The sequence below is a fragment of the Syngnathus typhle genome, linkage group LG8 (genome assembly GCF_033458585.1).
Source record: "Syngnathus typhle isolate RoL2023-S1 ecotype Sweden linkage group LG8, RoL_Styp_1.0, whole genome shotgun sequence".
Classification (NCBI taxonomy): domain Eukaryota; kingdom Metazoa; phylum Chordata; class Actinopteri; order Syngnathiformes; family Syngnathidae; genus Syngnathus; species Syngnathus typhle.
Window position 1 is genome coordinate 14,355,226 of NC_083745.1, and position 14,816 is coordinate 14,370,041.

Sequence of the window (14,816 nt, forward strand, 5' to 3'; positions counted from 1 at the left end):
GGACTTCAGAAGGAAAAACAGAGATCCCCCTCCCCTCTACATCAACAGCAAGATTGTGGAGAGGGTCCACAAGATCCGATTCCTGGGAGTCCAGATGTCTGATGACCTCTCCTGGACACGCAATACCTCAGCTGTCATCAAGAAGGCCAAGCAGTGTCTACACTTCCTAAGAGTCCTCAGGAAGAACAGTATGGATCGGAAGCTTCTGCTGGCCTTCTACCGCTCCTCCATTGAGAGCCTGCTGACGTACCGCCTGATCACCTGGTACGGGAGCTGCACTGCTGCAGATAGAGGGAGGCTACAGAGGACAGTCAAAGCAGCGCAGAGGATCATCGGCTGCCCTCTCCCCTCCCTGACGGACTTATACAACACCTGCTGCATCAGCAGAGCTCAAAACATCATCCAAAACAACACACATCCCGCCTCCCAGCTGTTTGAGCTGCTTCTTTCTGGGAGGCGCTACAGAGGCATTCGTACAAGGACTACCAGACTGAAAAACAGTCTTCCCAAGAGCCATCACCACACTGAACTCTGAGAGAAAACAACACCAGCTACGTATAATATAGCACCAATGCACCGTTATACACACACTGTCACTGCTGCTAACACTACGTGCAATAGTTAAAAATATGTGCAATACTATTATTATTTACTTTCTGTACATACCTCATTCATGTTAATATAAATACCCACATTGAACATACTGTAAATAAGATCTTTCACTTTTATTCTTAGACTTATACTTATACTGTAAATAAAATCTTTCACTTTTATTTTAGACTTCCTTTATACTTTTTAAATGTTTGTAATGTTTTGCACTAGAAAAAGAGTAGCTCTCCAAATTTCATTGTACAAGTGGTAAAATGACAATAAAGGGCATTCTATTCGATTCCATTGTACATCCAGCGGTCCGTTCCGTTGAGAGCCTTCCAAACAGAACTTTGCCTGTTTTTCAAAATTTTTGCACATGCTCAAATAGATCAACTGGCACTTTTTCAGATTTTAAGAGGAATTAGCCACGTTCCGGATCGCTGCGCTCCCTCCAAAAATTTGCCAGTCAGTCAATCCCCTTTCATCTCCAACCATCCATCCATCCATCCATCCATCCATCCATCCATCCATCCATCTTCTTCCGCTTATCCAGGGTCGGGTCGCGGGGGCAGCAGCTTCAGGAGGGACTCCCAGACATCCCTCTCCCCAGCCACTTCATCTAGCTCATCCCGGGAGATCCCAAGGCGTTCCCAGGCAAGCTGAGAGACATAGTCTCTCCAGCGCGTCCTGGGTCGTCCCCGGGGTCTCCTACCAGGGAGGCGTCCAGGAGGCTTCCTGATGAGATGCCCGAGCCACCTCATCTGGCTCCTCTCAACGTGAAGGAGTAGCGACTACTCCGAGTCCCTCCCGGATGACCGAACTTCTCACCCTATCTCTAAGGGAGAGCCCGGACATCCTGCGGAGAAAACTCATTTTGGCCGCTTGTATCCGGGATCTCGTTCTTTCGGTCACGACCCATAGCTCGTGACCATAGGTGAGGGTAGGAGCGTAAATCGACCGGTAAATTGAGAGCTTTGCCTTTTGGCTCAGCTCTCTCTTTACCACGACGGACCGGTACAGAGTCCGCATTACTGCCGACGCTGCACCGATCCGCCTGTCGATCTCGCGCTCCATCCTGCCCTCACTCGTGAACAAGACCCCAAGATACTTAAATTCCTCCACTTGGGGCAGGATCTCATCCCCGATCCGGAGAGGGCATTCCACCCTTTTCCGATCGAGGATCATGGACTCGGATTTGGAGGTGCTGACCCTCATCCCGACCGCTTCACACTCGGCTGCAAACCGCTCCAGTGAGAGCTGGAGATTACGGCCTGAAGAAGCCAACAGCACCACGTAGTCTGCAAAAAGCAGAGACGCGATGCTGAGGTCCCCAAACCAGACACCCTCAATGCCTCGGCTGCGCCTAGAAATTCTGTCCATAAAAATTATGAACAGAATCGGTGACAAAGTGCAGCCTTGGCGGAGCCCAACCCTCACTGGGAACGAATGCGACTTACTGCCGGAAATGCGGACCAAACACTGGCATCGGTGATACAGGGACCGAACCGCCCTTATCAGTTGGCTCGGTACCCCGTACTCCCGAAGCACGCCCCACAGAACCTCCCGAGGGACACGGTCAAACGCCTTTTCCAAGTCCACAAAACACATGTGGACTGGTTGGGCGAACTCCCATGCACCCTCGAGGATCCTGCTGAGGGTGAAGAGCTGGTCCACTGTTACACGGCCAGGACGAAAGCCACACTGTTCCTCCTGAATCCGAGGAGGCTGAGGAGTGTAATTCCCCTGTAATTGGAACACACTCTCCGGTCCCCCTTCTTAAAGAGGGGAACCACCACCCCAATCTGCCAATCCAGAGGCACTGTCCCCGATGTCCACGCGATGTTGTAGAGACGTGTCAGCCATGACAGCCCCACAACATCCAGAGCCCTTAAGAAATCCGGGCGGATCTCATCCACCCCCGGGGCCTTGCCACCGAGGAGTTTTTTAACTACCTCAGTGACTTCGACCCCAGAGATTGGAGAGTCCGCCTCAGAGTCCCCAGGCCCTGCTTCCGCAATGGAAGGCGTGTAGGTGGAATTGAGGAGGTCTTCGAAGTATTCTCCCCATCGACACACGACGTCCCGAGTCGAGGTCAGCAGCACGCCATCTCCACTGTAAACAGTGTTGACGTTGCACTGCTTCCCCCTCCTGAGACGCCGGATGGTGGACCAAAATTTCCTCGAAGCCGTCCGGAAGTCATTCTCCATGGCCTCGCCAAACTCCTCCCATGCCCGGGTTTTTGCCTCAGCAACCGCCGGAGCAGCGTTCCGCTTGGCCACCCGGTACCTGTCAGCTGCCTCCGGAGTCCCGCAGGCCAAAACGGCCCGATAGGACTCCTTCTTCAGCTTGACGGCATCCCTTACCGCCGGTGTCCACCAGCGGGTTCGGGGATTGCCGCCACGACAGGCACCAATGACCTTACGGCCACAGCTCCGGTCGGCCGCCTCAACAATGGAGGCACGGAACAAGGTCCACTCGGACTCAATGTCCCCCGCCTCCCCCGGGACATGGGAAAAGCTCTGCCGGAGGTGGGAGTTGAAGCTCTTTCTGACAGGGGATTCCGCCAGACGTTCCCAGCAGATCCTCACAGAACGTTTGGGTCTGCCAGGTCGGACCGGCATCTTCCCCCACCATCTGAGCCAACCCACCACCAGGTGGTGATCAGTTGACAGCTCCGCCCCTTTCTTCGCCAGAGTGTCCAAAACATGCGGCCGCAAATCCGATGACACGACTACAAAGTCGATCATCGAACTGCGGCCTAGGGTGTCCTGGTGCCAAGTGCACACATGGACACCCTTATGTTTGAACATGGTGTTCATTATAGAAAATCCGTGTCGAGCACAGAAGTCCAACAATAGAACACCGCTCGGGTTCAGATCGGGGGGGCCGTTCCTCCCAATCACGCCCTTTCAGGTCTCACTGTCATTGCCCACGTGAGCATTGAAGTCACCCAGTAGAACGATGGAGTCCCCAGAAGGAACGCTCTCCAGCACTTCCTCCAGGGCAGGGGTGTCAAACTCATTTTTGTTGCGGGCCGCATTGTAGTCATAGCTTCTTTCGGAGAGCCATTATGACAAATAAATGTATGAGCACCTCGTATTATATACAGTAAAAGCTACAAAACAAACTGACAAATAACTCATTTTCAAATCAGACAAGTAAAAACTGGTCAACATTTTTTTAAAAAAAGTGAAGACAATTTGCAATTCTAGTAATGACACACGAATTTGATGCACAATTTGTCTTCGCGGGCCACATAAAATGCTGTGGCGGGCCGTATCTGGCCCCCGGGCCTTGAGTTTGACACCTGTGCTCCAAGGACTCCAAGAAGGGTGGGTACTCTGAGCTGCCGTTTGGTCCATAGACACAAACAACAGTCAGGACCCGTCCCCCCACCCGAAGGCGGAGGGAGGCTACCCTCTCGTTCACCGGGGTGAACCCCAATGTGCAGGCGCCCAGCCGGGGGGCAATAAGTATACCCACACCTGCTCGACGCCTCTCACAGTGGGCAACTCCAGAGTGGAAGAGAGTCCAGCCCCTTTTGAGAGGGCTTGTACTGGAACCCAAACTGTGCGTGGAGGCAAGTCCGACTATATCCAGTCGGAACTTTTCTGTCTCGCACACCAGCTCGGGCTCCTTTCCAGCCAGAGAGGTGACATTCCATGTCCCAAGAGCCAGCTTCTGCAGCCGGGGATCAGACCGCCAAGGTCCCTGCTTTTGGCCGCCGCCCAGCTCGCACTGCACCCGACCCCTTTGGCCCCTCCCACAGGTGGTGAGCCCATGGGAAGGGGGACCCACGTTTCCATTTTGGGCTGTGCCCGGCCGGGCCCCATGGGCAAAGGCCCGGCCACCAGACGCTCGCCTTCGAGCCCCGCCTCCAGGCCTGGCTCCAGAGGGGGGCCCCGGTGACCCGCGTCCGGGCGAGGGAAAACGAGATCCATATATTTTGTTCGTCATAAGGGGCTCGTGTGAGCCGTGCTTTGTCTGACCCTTTCATCTCATCAAATGGAAAAAGTCGCTTTGAGGGGCAGCGTGAAAATGCCGTTTCATTCATTGTCATTTACAAAATTATGCCGTGTTTTTCAGTCATCCAATATTGAGGGCAGGGGAAGAGTCTGCGAATTATGGGCCGCTCTCACCTTTCCAACGAAGCGGACGTGTTTTTTAACGGCGCTTGCGATCGCACAGCAGATGTCGACAACACCTGCGTCTCGTTAGATAGCACGTCACTTTTATTTATTTTTTTTAGTATGAAGTACTTGTTCTTTAATACCAGAAACTTCCATCACTCCTTTCCTCTCTTAAACATTGGCTTCTTTTCTAGTTTGTTGTTGTAAATCTCTTCTAATTGGCATCCTGCCCACAATCTTAACATGATTATGAAACCTAATGAGGGGGTGAGTAAGTTGTTGACAGAAAAAAACTAAATGAGGAAAAATCATGAACGGAATGTGTCATTGTGGTTGTTTTCCTTAATATGGAATGAAGGAAGCAATGAATTAATGAAAGAAAAGCTGATTTGTCTCAAAGGAGCTGCCGCCGTCGCCCTCACTCCAATTTATCGTCGACCTCGTCTCTTTTTTCCTTGTAGGCTAAAAAGTCTTCCCTGCTATCATTCATAATTCATACGCAGCATATTTTCATGCAGACTTTCAGCCGCTTGTTGGCATGTCAGAAGCACTCGAGGATGGAAAAGGCAAAAAAGAAACATTGCTCCCACCCAAAAAGTTTTGTTTTATACTTTGAAAACGTTATTTTCACTCTTTCTGCTGTCTGTGCATGTGTTGTTGTTTGCGAGCATAATTTGCAACATGACATATGTTTCATACCACACTCACATTTGACAAAATGAGATGGTCTACCTAATCGGGTGGCCCAAGAGTGCTAATGTCATTGAGGATGATGCAACATGTAAAAATAGATGTTTTTAGAAAATTGGAACAAGACTAGTGAAGTGTGACAAGGGGACATCAGGTTTTTGACCCAAATGGTTTAGGCCACTGCGTGCTTAAAGTTTTTATTTTGGGGGGGGGGATTAATTTTGAATTTTGTGAGCATGTGTGAATAATTGAGGAGGCTCTTTGCTCTCTTGAAGGCTTTCCGCCAGACAGACGCCCGCCTCGGTCGCAATGTTTTATTCATCAAGTCCACCAGTTCAACTCCGCAGCCAAGAACTCCCTCGTAACAATTTGACCGCTCCAAAGTCAGCAAATCGTAAACCGCGTCATGCTTGTGCTCGTGTTACACTGCCCTCACTTTTCATAATTTTCTTTTTTGAACAATCTTAGCATGACCGCCTTTATTTAAAAATTGCTTTAGTTACATTTCCACAAAGTTCGATAGGAGACATTGAGTCGGTTCGCAAACAGAGTCCATGAAACGTATTGAATCGCTCAATTGAGGTGTGAACGTATGACTGACCAACAAAATAAAATCTTTGTGTTAAAGCTTGATGTCAGCGTACACAATCCACCTTTCATTTTTGGGTTATCACCATGAACCATTCACACGCATGGATGCGTGCTGCACGTCTTGTCGGAGACATCAGACGTAGCACGTATGGGAGCGCCTATGCATGACGATGAGCTTGTTAAGGAGGCACAAGAGAATATTTCCAATGTTGCGGGCCGGCAAGAAAGAGACTCAAGTCGAGAAACATCTGAGTGGACAACAAATCATTCCCGTGGCACAAACCTAATGGACTGTTTTGTTTGGTGCATGATTTGTGTTGACTTGGGTTGTCTATAGCAGTGGTCCCCAACCTTTTTTGCGCCACGGACCGGTTACATGTCAGAAATATTTTCGCGGACCGGCATTTATATAAATAAATAATACATTTATATAAATAAATAATACATTTATAATAAATATATAAATACGATTAAATAAAATGATACGACTGACATAAAAACAAGTACAAATGACAAAAATAAAACTCACCATTACGTTGAATTAGTGGGAGCACTGAGTTTGTTTCTCAGAAACGAGCCGGTCCCATCTAGACGTAAGCGGAGACAATGACACCCAAAGTGATTAAGGTTTGTCTTTTATTGCAGGATGCTTGGTCTCCATGTGTTGAAGCAGTTTTGAATGCTTCATTGCCTCGTTAGTTAGCCTGTCGCCACATATTAGCTTTGCGGGCTCGACTGGGGAAACATGTCACGTGACCGGGACGAGTGTCTTGACCTGAATTAATTGATTGTCGATAATTTTTTTTTTTTTCTGTGCGGCTTTGCGGCCCGGTACCAAGTGACCAGCGGACCGGTACCGGTCCGCGGCCCGGTGGTTGGGGACCACTGGTCTATAGGAACAAAAGTTGAATAACTCACGAGTCATGCTTCAATTTCTTGAATGATTTTCACTGTGTCGCAACGCTTAGCGATGTTAGCATAAATGGCACGGCCACATGAGCACTCACGCTTTTTTGGAGCGTTGTGAATCACTTGTCACGACAATGCTGCCATTCCCAAAAAAAAAAAAAACACGGATTGGAAAATACCACTCTATGGCGTTGTACGTCATAAAATGGATTGTAAAGCCTGAAACAGTTTGTGTGGCGTGATTTCATGGTGCATCCAGTGTGCCGCTCCTGCTGGGGTGCCCACCTTGGCCACCAGAGGCAGCACTGGATCTTGCACTCATGGAAAGACTAACAAACTTTTTGAATGAATCAGTTGCCAAGAAGCAGCGCTCCGTTTCCAAAAGGCGGTTTGTTTCTCCAATGTGATGACATCACCTCTGCCCTCGCCCGCAGGTGTCGAGAAGGCTACCAAGGCATCCGCTGTGATCAGTTCCTGCCCAAGACCGACTCCATCCTGTCCGATCCAAGTAAGATGCTTTGCGGCTACACGTGAGACCAGACCAACACTTAGAATGATTTTTGAGCACAGGAACCTTGTGTTGTGTCAGCCCAGAACTGGGGACTCTTGCGTGAGCATAGAAAACCTTGACACTTGCTACCTGAGAAGTCGTTGGTGCGACTAAAAGCTTTGAATCAGACATGTTCCTGGAAGCAAAAACTTTTCAAGCAGCGGTGCCTGAGGACCGTGGAAATGTTCAACCAAAAATGAGCCCGTTAACAAGGTTGCTTGCAAAATATGCTCGTCCATGCTTAAATCTAAAAAAGCATGAGTACTCGGCATGGAGCTGTGAAAAGACTGTTAACGCTAACTGCGCCTCAGCCGTCAAATGGCAAATTCCCCAAACGCCTGGTGTAACCAAAACAAAAACAGCAAACTACTCGAGTGGGACAAGCAAAAAACTTTTAAAAAAGTCAAGTGTTCCCATCCAAAGGTCGTCAGCCTCATACACTCAATGGCATGCAGACAAGACCGTTTTCATCCTTCTCTCACATTCTGCTTTTCTCTCCTCATGTTTTTTGTTTGTTTTTGTTTTTTTACTGCCTTTTGCCTCACAAAAGTGGGTAAGTGCAAACTTGGAGAAGAAGAGTACCCCCCCCCCCCCCCCGTCTCAGCCCTGCCCCCCCTAACCCCCCCCCCCCCCACACACACACACACACACACTAGCCCTATCCACCAACCTTTCCCACCTGACTCTTATCATCTAAACTCCTAACATACCCTCTTCCTTTTTGTGTGAATGGAACGCTCTGCAAAAAGTGGGCCTGTTGCTAAATGCATTCTACAGAGCGTATTTGTCATCTCCTGGCGTAGAACGGCATGGAAGGAAGAGTGAGATTAAAAAAGAATCAACAAAAAGGATGAGGTGACAGCCGCATTCGAACTTCATTCTTGGTAATGAGTAAGTTTACCGTGAAACAAGAAGCAGCCCAATTCTACAGATGTAGGTCATATAAATCAGTGTTTCCCAACCATTGTGCCGCGGCACACTGATGTGCTGTGAGAGATGTTCAGGTGTGCCGTTGGGAATTGTCCAATATTAATTACGGAGCGCATTGTAAACCGGATCGCCATACCACTAGTCAGTTACCGCAAGGCCTGGTCAGCCACTTGCTAATCGTGCATGCGTTGCAAATCGGAGAATCTTGATATTTCATGTTGCGTCGGTCTGATTGTATTGGATCGGCACATAATCAGTTTATGTGTGTGTTGTTGTGTGCTTTTGCTAACAGTAACACTGTGACGGCTGTGGTGCATTTGTGGTCCGATGGAAATCAGAGTATGCAGTTCAACCGGAGAACCTGGATTGTTCATTTTTCCCCAACATAAAATACACAGTGAAGTCGAGACACCTCGACTGTGATAGCCACTCAACTGCGGTCAGAACAGCAGAGCGTCTTTAAAAGTGACTTTGTTCTTATTGTCGAAATATTTATAGAGGTAGTCTAAAACAGTAAACAAAGTCATGTTGATTCTTTTGGATTTTAATCGCAATCACTTTTAATAGTTTATTCCTTACACTGGCTAAATCCTTTAAAAAAAAACGTCACTTATATTTAAAAAAAGAAATACAGTTTAAAGAATGTTTAATATTTATTTTTATTCAATTATTCGACTCTCCATACATATATAGGAATAGGAATTTACGACTTTCATTGTCATATAACTAATTTTAATATAGAAGCTTGTGTAACACTTAACAGATTTTTGTTGGTGGTGTGCCTCGGGATTTTTTCCAATGAAAAGGTGTCCCGTGAATGAAAAAAGGTTGGGAAACATTGATCTAAATAAACCCGATTGAAAGGAAGCTGGCTGTCTTCATCTTGCAGACCCCAGTTTTCCTGTTCTCTTGTCAAACCGTTGAGACTTGACACAGTCCTCCTTTTAGTATTTATTCCTGTTTTGACGACGCCTGCTTTTTGTAGTGCAGCACCGCATGGTCTCTGTCTTCCTCCCAATAACGCATCTTGATCTCCCTCAATCGCTTGCTGTCCAGCTTGTCGTCTAACACTTAGCGACATGCTATCGGGAGCTGGAAGAGTTCATCGCTTCGTGCCAAATGGGAGTAAGTGGGGGGTCATTTGGGCTGAGTGAGGACAAGGCCGAGCGCTTGCAGAGCAAGCGAGTGAGTGACACGCTTAACCCCTGACTGCGTCACGTTGGATTGGAGCTCAGCACGTGATGAGGGGAATTTCACCCTGTCACGGAAATGCCAACACGTTGGAAGGTGAGAAGGTTTAGCCAGCTGACAACCCAGCAAAGTATTTACCTACATAGTAGATGAGCAGAAGGTTGGCCACATGTAAAGAAGGAGCTCTCATTCAACTTCCAGGCTCTCACAATACACAAAAGCACACAACCAAGCACCCGACGTTTCTCCTAAGGTAAGGGATGAGCGGGAGGCTGAGGTTCACCGGAGGTCAAAGTTGCCAGTCGGCATCGATGCAAAGACTTGGATAGCAAATGCCTTTTATCTCGGGCTCCTTGTCATTGCCATCGCTCCGACTTCACGAGCCGAGATCCTGTGAACGATTGTTCGCGCTGCGCCTGTCAACCGCACTTTTTCTTTCCACCTCCCTCTTCTCGCAAGAGACAAAGAGAGACGTCAGACAAGAAAAGAAAAGAAAAGAAAAGAAGTTGGAGAAGAATGCACTCAACAACTCAGAGAAGACTGTGTTCCAATACTGTAATTTTCCATGTATAATACGCCCCATGCATAATACGCACCCTAAAAATGGCATGTCGATGCTGGAAAAAGCCTGTACCCATGTATAATGCGCACCCTAAAAATGGCATGTCGATGCTGGAAAAAAGCCTGCACCCATGTATAATACGCACCCAAATTTTGACTCCTACTTAAGTCCGTAAACGTAAAATTATTTCAGAAAAAAGATCATCTTTGGGAACAACCGGTTGTTATTCTGCCGGTCAGTATCACTGCGCATGCGCTAGCAAACTCAATAGCAAATAAATGTTTTGGATTTGTGTAGGGTACATTGTGACAGCAAACGAGCAGGTGATCGAGCAAGCGTCTGACACGAGAGCATTGTGTTCCTATGGAGCGTGTTTGAAGTGAACAGCAGAGAAGAAAGGAACAAGGCAAAGTGTTGTGAAGTAAAATATTACCTGTAATACGCATTTAGGTAGAGAACTGAACTCTCGCTCTTTATATAGCTGACGTGTCAAAAAATAAATAAAATTGTACCCATGTATAATGCGCACCTCAGATTTTTGGACAATAAATTAGTTAAATTTTACGCATTATACATGGAAAAAACGGTAAGTGTGTTGGGCAGGATGGCTGAATGCGATGCGCGATTGACAACAAACAAGAAGAAAGGTGATTTCAAGTTTTATTTCGAGGAAGATTTTCTTCAAAAATTGTTGTACCCATGCATAATGCGCACCCCAGATTTTAGGACAATAAATTAGTTAGATTTTGCGCATTATGCATGGAAAATCACGGTAAATGCAGAACGATAAGAAGGCAAGAGAGAGGACAAAAAAAGTGAATCCCAAGCCAAGAACTTGAGAGAAGAAGTAATGCGCCACAAACCGAAAAACACAAAGAAGCCTTTTGACCGTCTGCGCATATCCTGGTAAATGCTGTTTGATATCTGACACGGAATTGAGGCCCCTTCTTTAGTTAAGTTAACCGCCCACCCATCCCTGACCTCCAAGAGGCATGTTCAGCATTTTGGTATTGTTCAACTGGTGGATGACTACGAGTGTCGTCCTTCTTCTAGTTTTTGTTGTTACTCAAGATTGTCCCCCAGTGGGGGCATCCATCTTGAACACAGACCTTTCGCGCGGGCTCCATCTTGTCCCCCCCGATTGATGCCGTGCCATCTTTAGCGCCGACGGCTGTAGGCTAAAGCTGCCTGGGAAATTGAGTTTGTAACCCCAAGAGCAACGCGCTCGTTCGTCAGCGTTGGCCGGACGCCGACTAAATGAACGTGTCGCACGCGAAATGAAAGATGGCGCTTGGCGGGAAACGAGACGCTTTTCCGCACCTTGTTTACTGTTTTTGTTGGGCGGCCGCTTCAGCGCCACCTGACAGATGAGCCATTTACTTCCTCTGGTAACACATGCATTTTCAAATTAAAGCCACAAGATTATCATGTAAGAGTAAAATCAGAAGTCTTGACAGAAAAAAATCATGACAAACTGTGGCAGAGACTTTCTAAATAGAATACTGTGTTCAGACATTTCAAATCAAATTAAGAAACGCATCTTGAATCTCTGGCTGACTTCCAAGTTCCAACAGCAATGGAAACAACACAAAACAAGTTGAAGATACAACTTTCTGTCTTGAGTCCTCACTTTGCAAATCAAATATGTGTGCACTGCTGATGCTACATACTGATGCTAACATCCTCGCTCTGTCTTTTTGCCCGCAGACCACCTGGGCATCGAGTTCATGGGTAAGATCTCCTTTTGTCTGGCCTTCCCTATACATTGTTGAAGTTTGAAGTGTGGACAGAGAGAGACATGTTCCTTCCAATGCAAATGTGCTGCAGTCGCCATGGATACCTCCAGAACAGTGAGGAGGCGGTGCTGCCAACATGTGCAATTGCCATTTGTGCGCATGTGCGTGTGTGTGTGTTTTAAATTTAAGCATCATATCAAATGTTTTATTTCTTTTCCTAAAATAGTTTTTGTCATCATTCGTTAATCTCATTGTTACTTGGTTGATTGACTTGTAAAGAATATTTTTAAAAGATGTAATTATGAAATAATGAATTCCTGAACTGGGTGTTCCCAAGGAATTTGTCTCAGGTCCACCATATGCCATTTTGTTGTGTTATTGTTCGCAAAAAGTGTTATGTACTGCTGTTGATGATGGATTTTTTTCCCTATTCTTTCTGCAGAGAGCAGAGAAGTGTACCAGAGACAGCTGCTGTCCATCACGTCCATCGCCATGGCAATTGGCCTCCTGGGAGTGCTCTGTGTCGCCCTCTACTGCCGAAACAAGTCAGTCAACGGGCCGAGTTTGTCAAATGTAGTTTGTGTGTGTGGAGGGGTGAGCCCGTGCGTGTGTGCATGTGTGTGTGTGTGCGTGTGTGTTTTGCAATGTAAACATTTGTGTTTCTGTGTGTGATTTTGGAGGCATCGGCGAGAGAAACTTCAAGCTCACATGAAGGAAAATCGAAGTGTGAACAACTACACTACAAACGTCATCAACGTATTACACTCCAAGACCAGGAACGGCAAAGCCGACATCAGAATGCACCAGGTCCCCTCCTCACTACCACCATCATCATCAGCATTCTTGTTGTTGTTCATCTGCCTCTGGTTTCGGTTCCTCCCCAACTTCCTCTTTGTATTCTTCATCCAGATCTTCCAAGTCATGCTCTTGTTGGATTTTTGGTCCACAATTTAGGGAGCGCACTATCTGCGCCTCACGGCAAAAGCCATTGCCAATCACCTGTTATCCAATTTACTCACTGCGTGCTCGTTTGATTTCTTCAGATTTAGGATAATGCTAAGACACTGAAGCAGATATTAGACTTACACAGGTTGGTTGAGTTCAATCACAATTCTTGTTAAGAAAGCTCTGTTTTCAGGAAAGTACAATACAGCGCTGGGCCTTTCGTGCGACCATGCTCAAGAGCAGAAAGTCTCCATTCAGAAAAGGCAACGTTCAAAGTTCTTTGGTCAGCTTAGTTGGTCAGCTTAGTTGGGCAGTTGCACATGCCAGTGTGGGCCGAGTTTGATGGGTGATGAGTCAGGGGGTGTGGCAAGTTCGCAGGAGAGTTTGATTCCATGGGAGTGGGTGCTAGTTCGGTGAGAGCTGGTTCCGTGGGGGTGGGTGCTGATTATGGGTGATTCGGTGTGTGTGGGGGCTGTTGTTTTCCATCTTGTCTTTCGGCCTTGGCGATCACCTTTGGCCGGGTTCTTGGCTGTCTCCCTCTGGCACCTCTACTGTTTTTTATCTTGGGAATCGGTGAAAAGATCACAAAGCAGGCAAACGTGTGAGCAGCGTCCCGGGCACCCAGTCGGGGCACATGCAGATGGTCACCACGGGGCTAGCATGGTGAAAGTCGTTGGTTCCGACGAGCACGAGAGAGCGGACGCCCCACAGGGGTTGCGGCCAAGGCGAGGGACCCGGTCATCACTGGCCGGATAAGCAGGAAGCCGTTGTAGAGTTACGCCAATCTCGACCGATAATCCCGGTCCCAGGAAGAAAAAAATAAAATAAAATATCCGATCCAAAGAGGTACCGAGGTGCGGTAGAAGGCACCAGCATCGCCGAATGGACAAAAAGACAGAAAGAAAAAGGAGAAAAGAAGGAAATAAAGGGGAAAAGAGAGAACACTGCTGGGAGGCAGCCACTCACAGCGCCATACCAAGAAAAAAAAATGTTGTCAAACATAAGATATAATCAAGTACTGAACATTTTTAGACGACTTTGGCAGTGTCCGTGATTTAGAAAATCATCAGGCATGCATTAAACAGTTCCTTAAGGGTCTTTTAAGCCATTCAGGCAATATATCAAAAAACATTTGTGATTTCAAAATGCTCGGAAATACATATCAGATCATAAAGTTAAAAAAACCTTTGTCATTACCCCCTATCAAATACGTCTAGTTATGTCTTCTTTATTGATTTGGTGTGTAGGTATAATTATATGCTTAATGAGGTTTGAGCATATTTATTTTTGTAGCTAGGCAGGACTTTTTGTATTTCGACCCCATTCCTTCACATTCATTTTTTAATTCACAGTATTCAGTGAGGTTTGAGCATATCTGTTTTTGTAGCTAGGCAAGACTTTTTATATTTCAAACCCATTCCTTCACTCTCCATGATGATGATGATATCAGATGTTTTCTTCTTAATCTTGTCCTTCTTCTTGTGTTCTCCCAGCAGTATTGTAAACGTCATTCTGCATGTCGCCACAGTAACATGTGTGACTCCGGCTTCACGCTGTCCAGAAGCACTCTGAAGCTCACGTGTGTACACACACACACATGCTGTACATGTACAAACAAATGCAGTATTTAATTGACCCACTTTTGCGCACGCAGACGCGACACACAAACACACACATATGAAGATGATCATTGGCTTTTCATGCCCATTGTGATTTTATTCTTGCGGCCCAGCACGGAGCAGAAGAGTCTGGTGGCTCATTGGTCAGCCACTCGCAGAACCCCGCCCATTCCAGGAGGACGTCCCAAGGCTTTTGGTCCGGCGTATCAGCACCTCCAAGAGGCGGAGCCTACTGAGAAGGAGCGCCAGGCTGGAGCACCAGGCAGGTGAGAAAACCTCCAATTCCACTTCTGATTTATTTCCCGTCAACTCATTTGGAGGAGAAGGGAGGAGCTTCATAAAGCTAAATCGTAGCCTTGCCTAATGGGAAAA

The 14,816-nt window shown here is 47.1% G+C and overlaps 1 protein-coding gene across 10 annotated transcripts in view; it reads left to right on the forward strand.

The window, feature by feature from the left end:
* Positions 1–14,816, forward strand: part of LOC133158450 (pro-neuregulin-3, membrane-bound isoform) — a 153,463-nt gene that overhangs the window by 129,445 nt on the left and 9,202 nt on the right. For 9 of the 10 annotated variants that reach the window (XM_061285670.1, XM_061285669.1, XM_061285667.1 and 6 more), the window contains 6 exons: positions 7,346–7,419; positions 11,852–11,875; positions 12,323–12,425; positions 12,561–12,687; positions 14,319–14,404; positions 14,558–14,710. In XM_061285670.1, coding sequence (XP_061141654.1) covers positions 7,346–7,419; positions 11,852–11,875; positions 12,323–12,425; positions 12,561–12,687; positions 14,319–14,404; positions 14,558–14,710 — 567 coding nt within the window. The remainder of the gene's footprint in view (positions 1–7,345; positions 7,420–11,851; positions 11,876–12,322; positions 12,426–12,560; positions 12,688–14,318; positions 14,405–14,557; positions 14,711–14,816) is intronic. The other variant, XM_061285671.1, reaches the window with a different exon arrangement.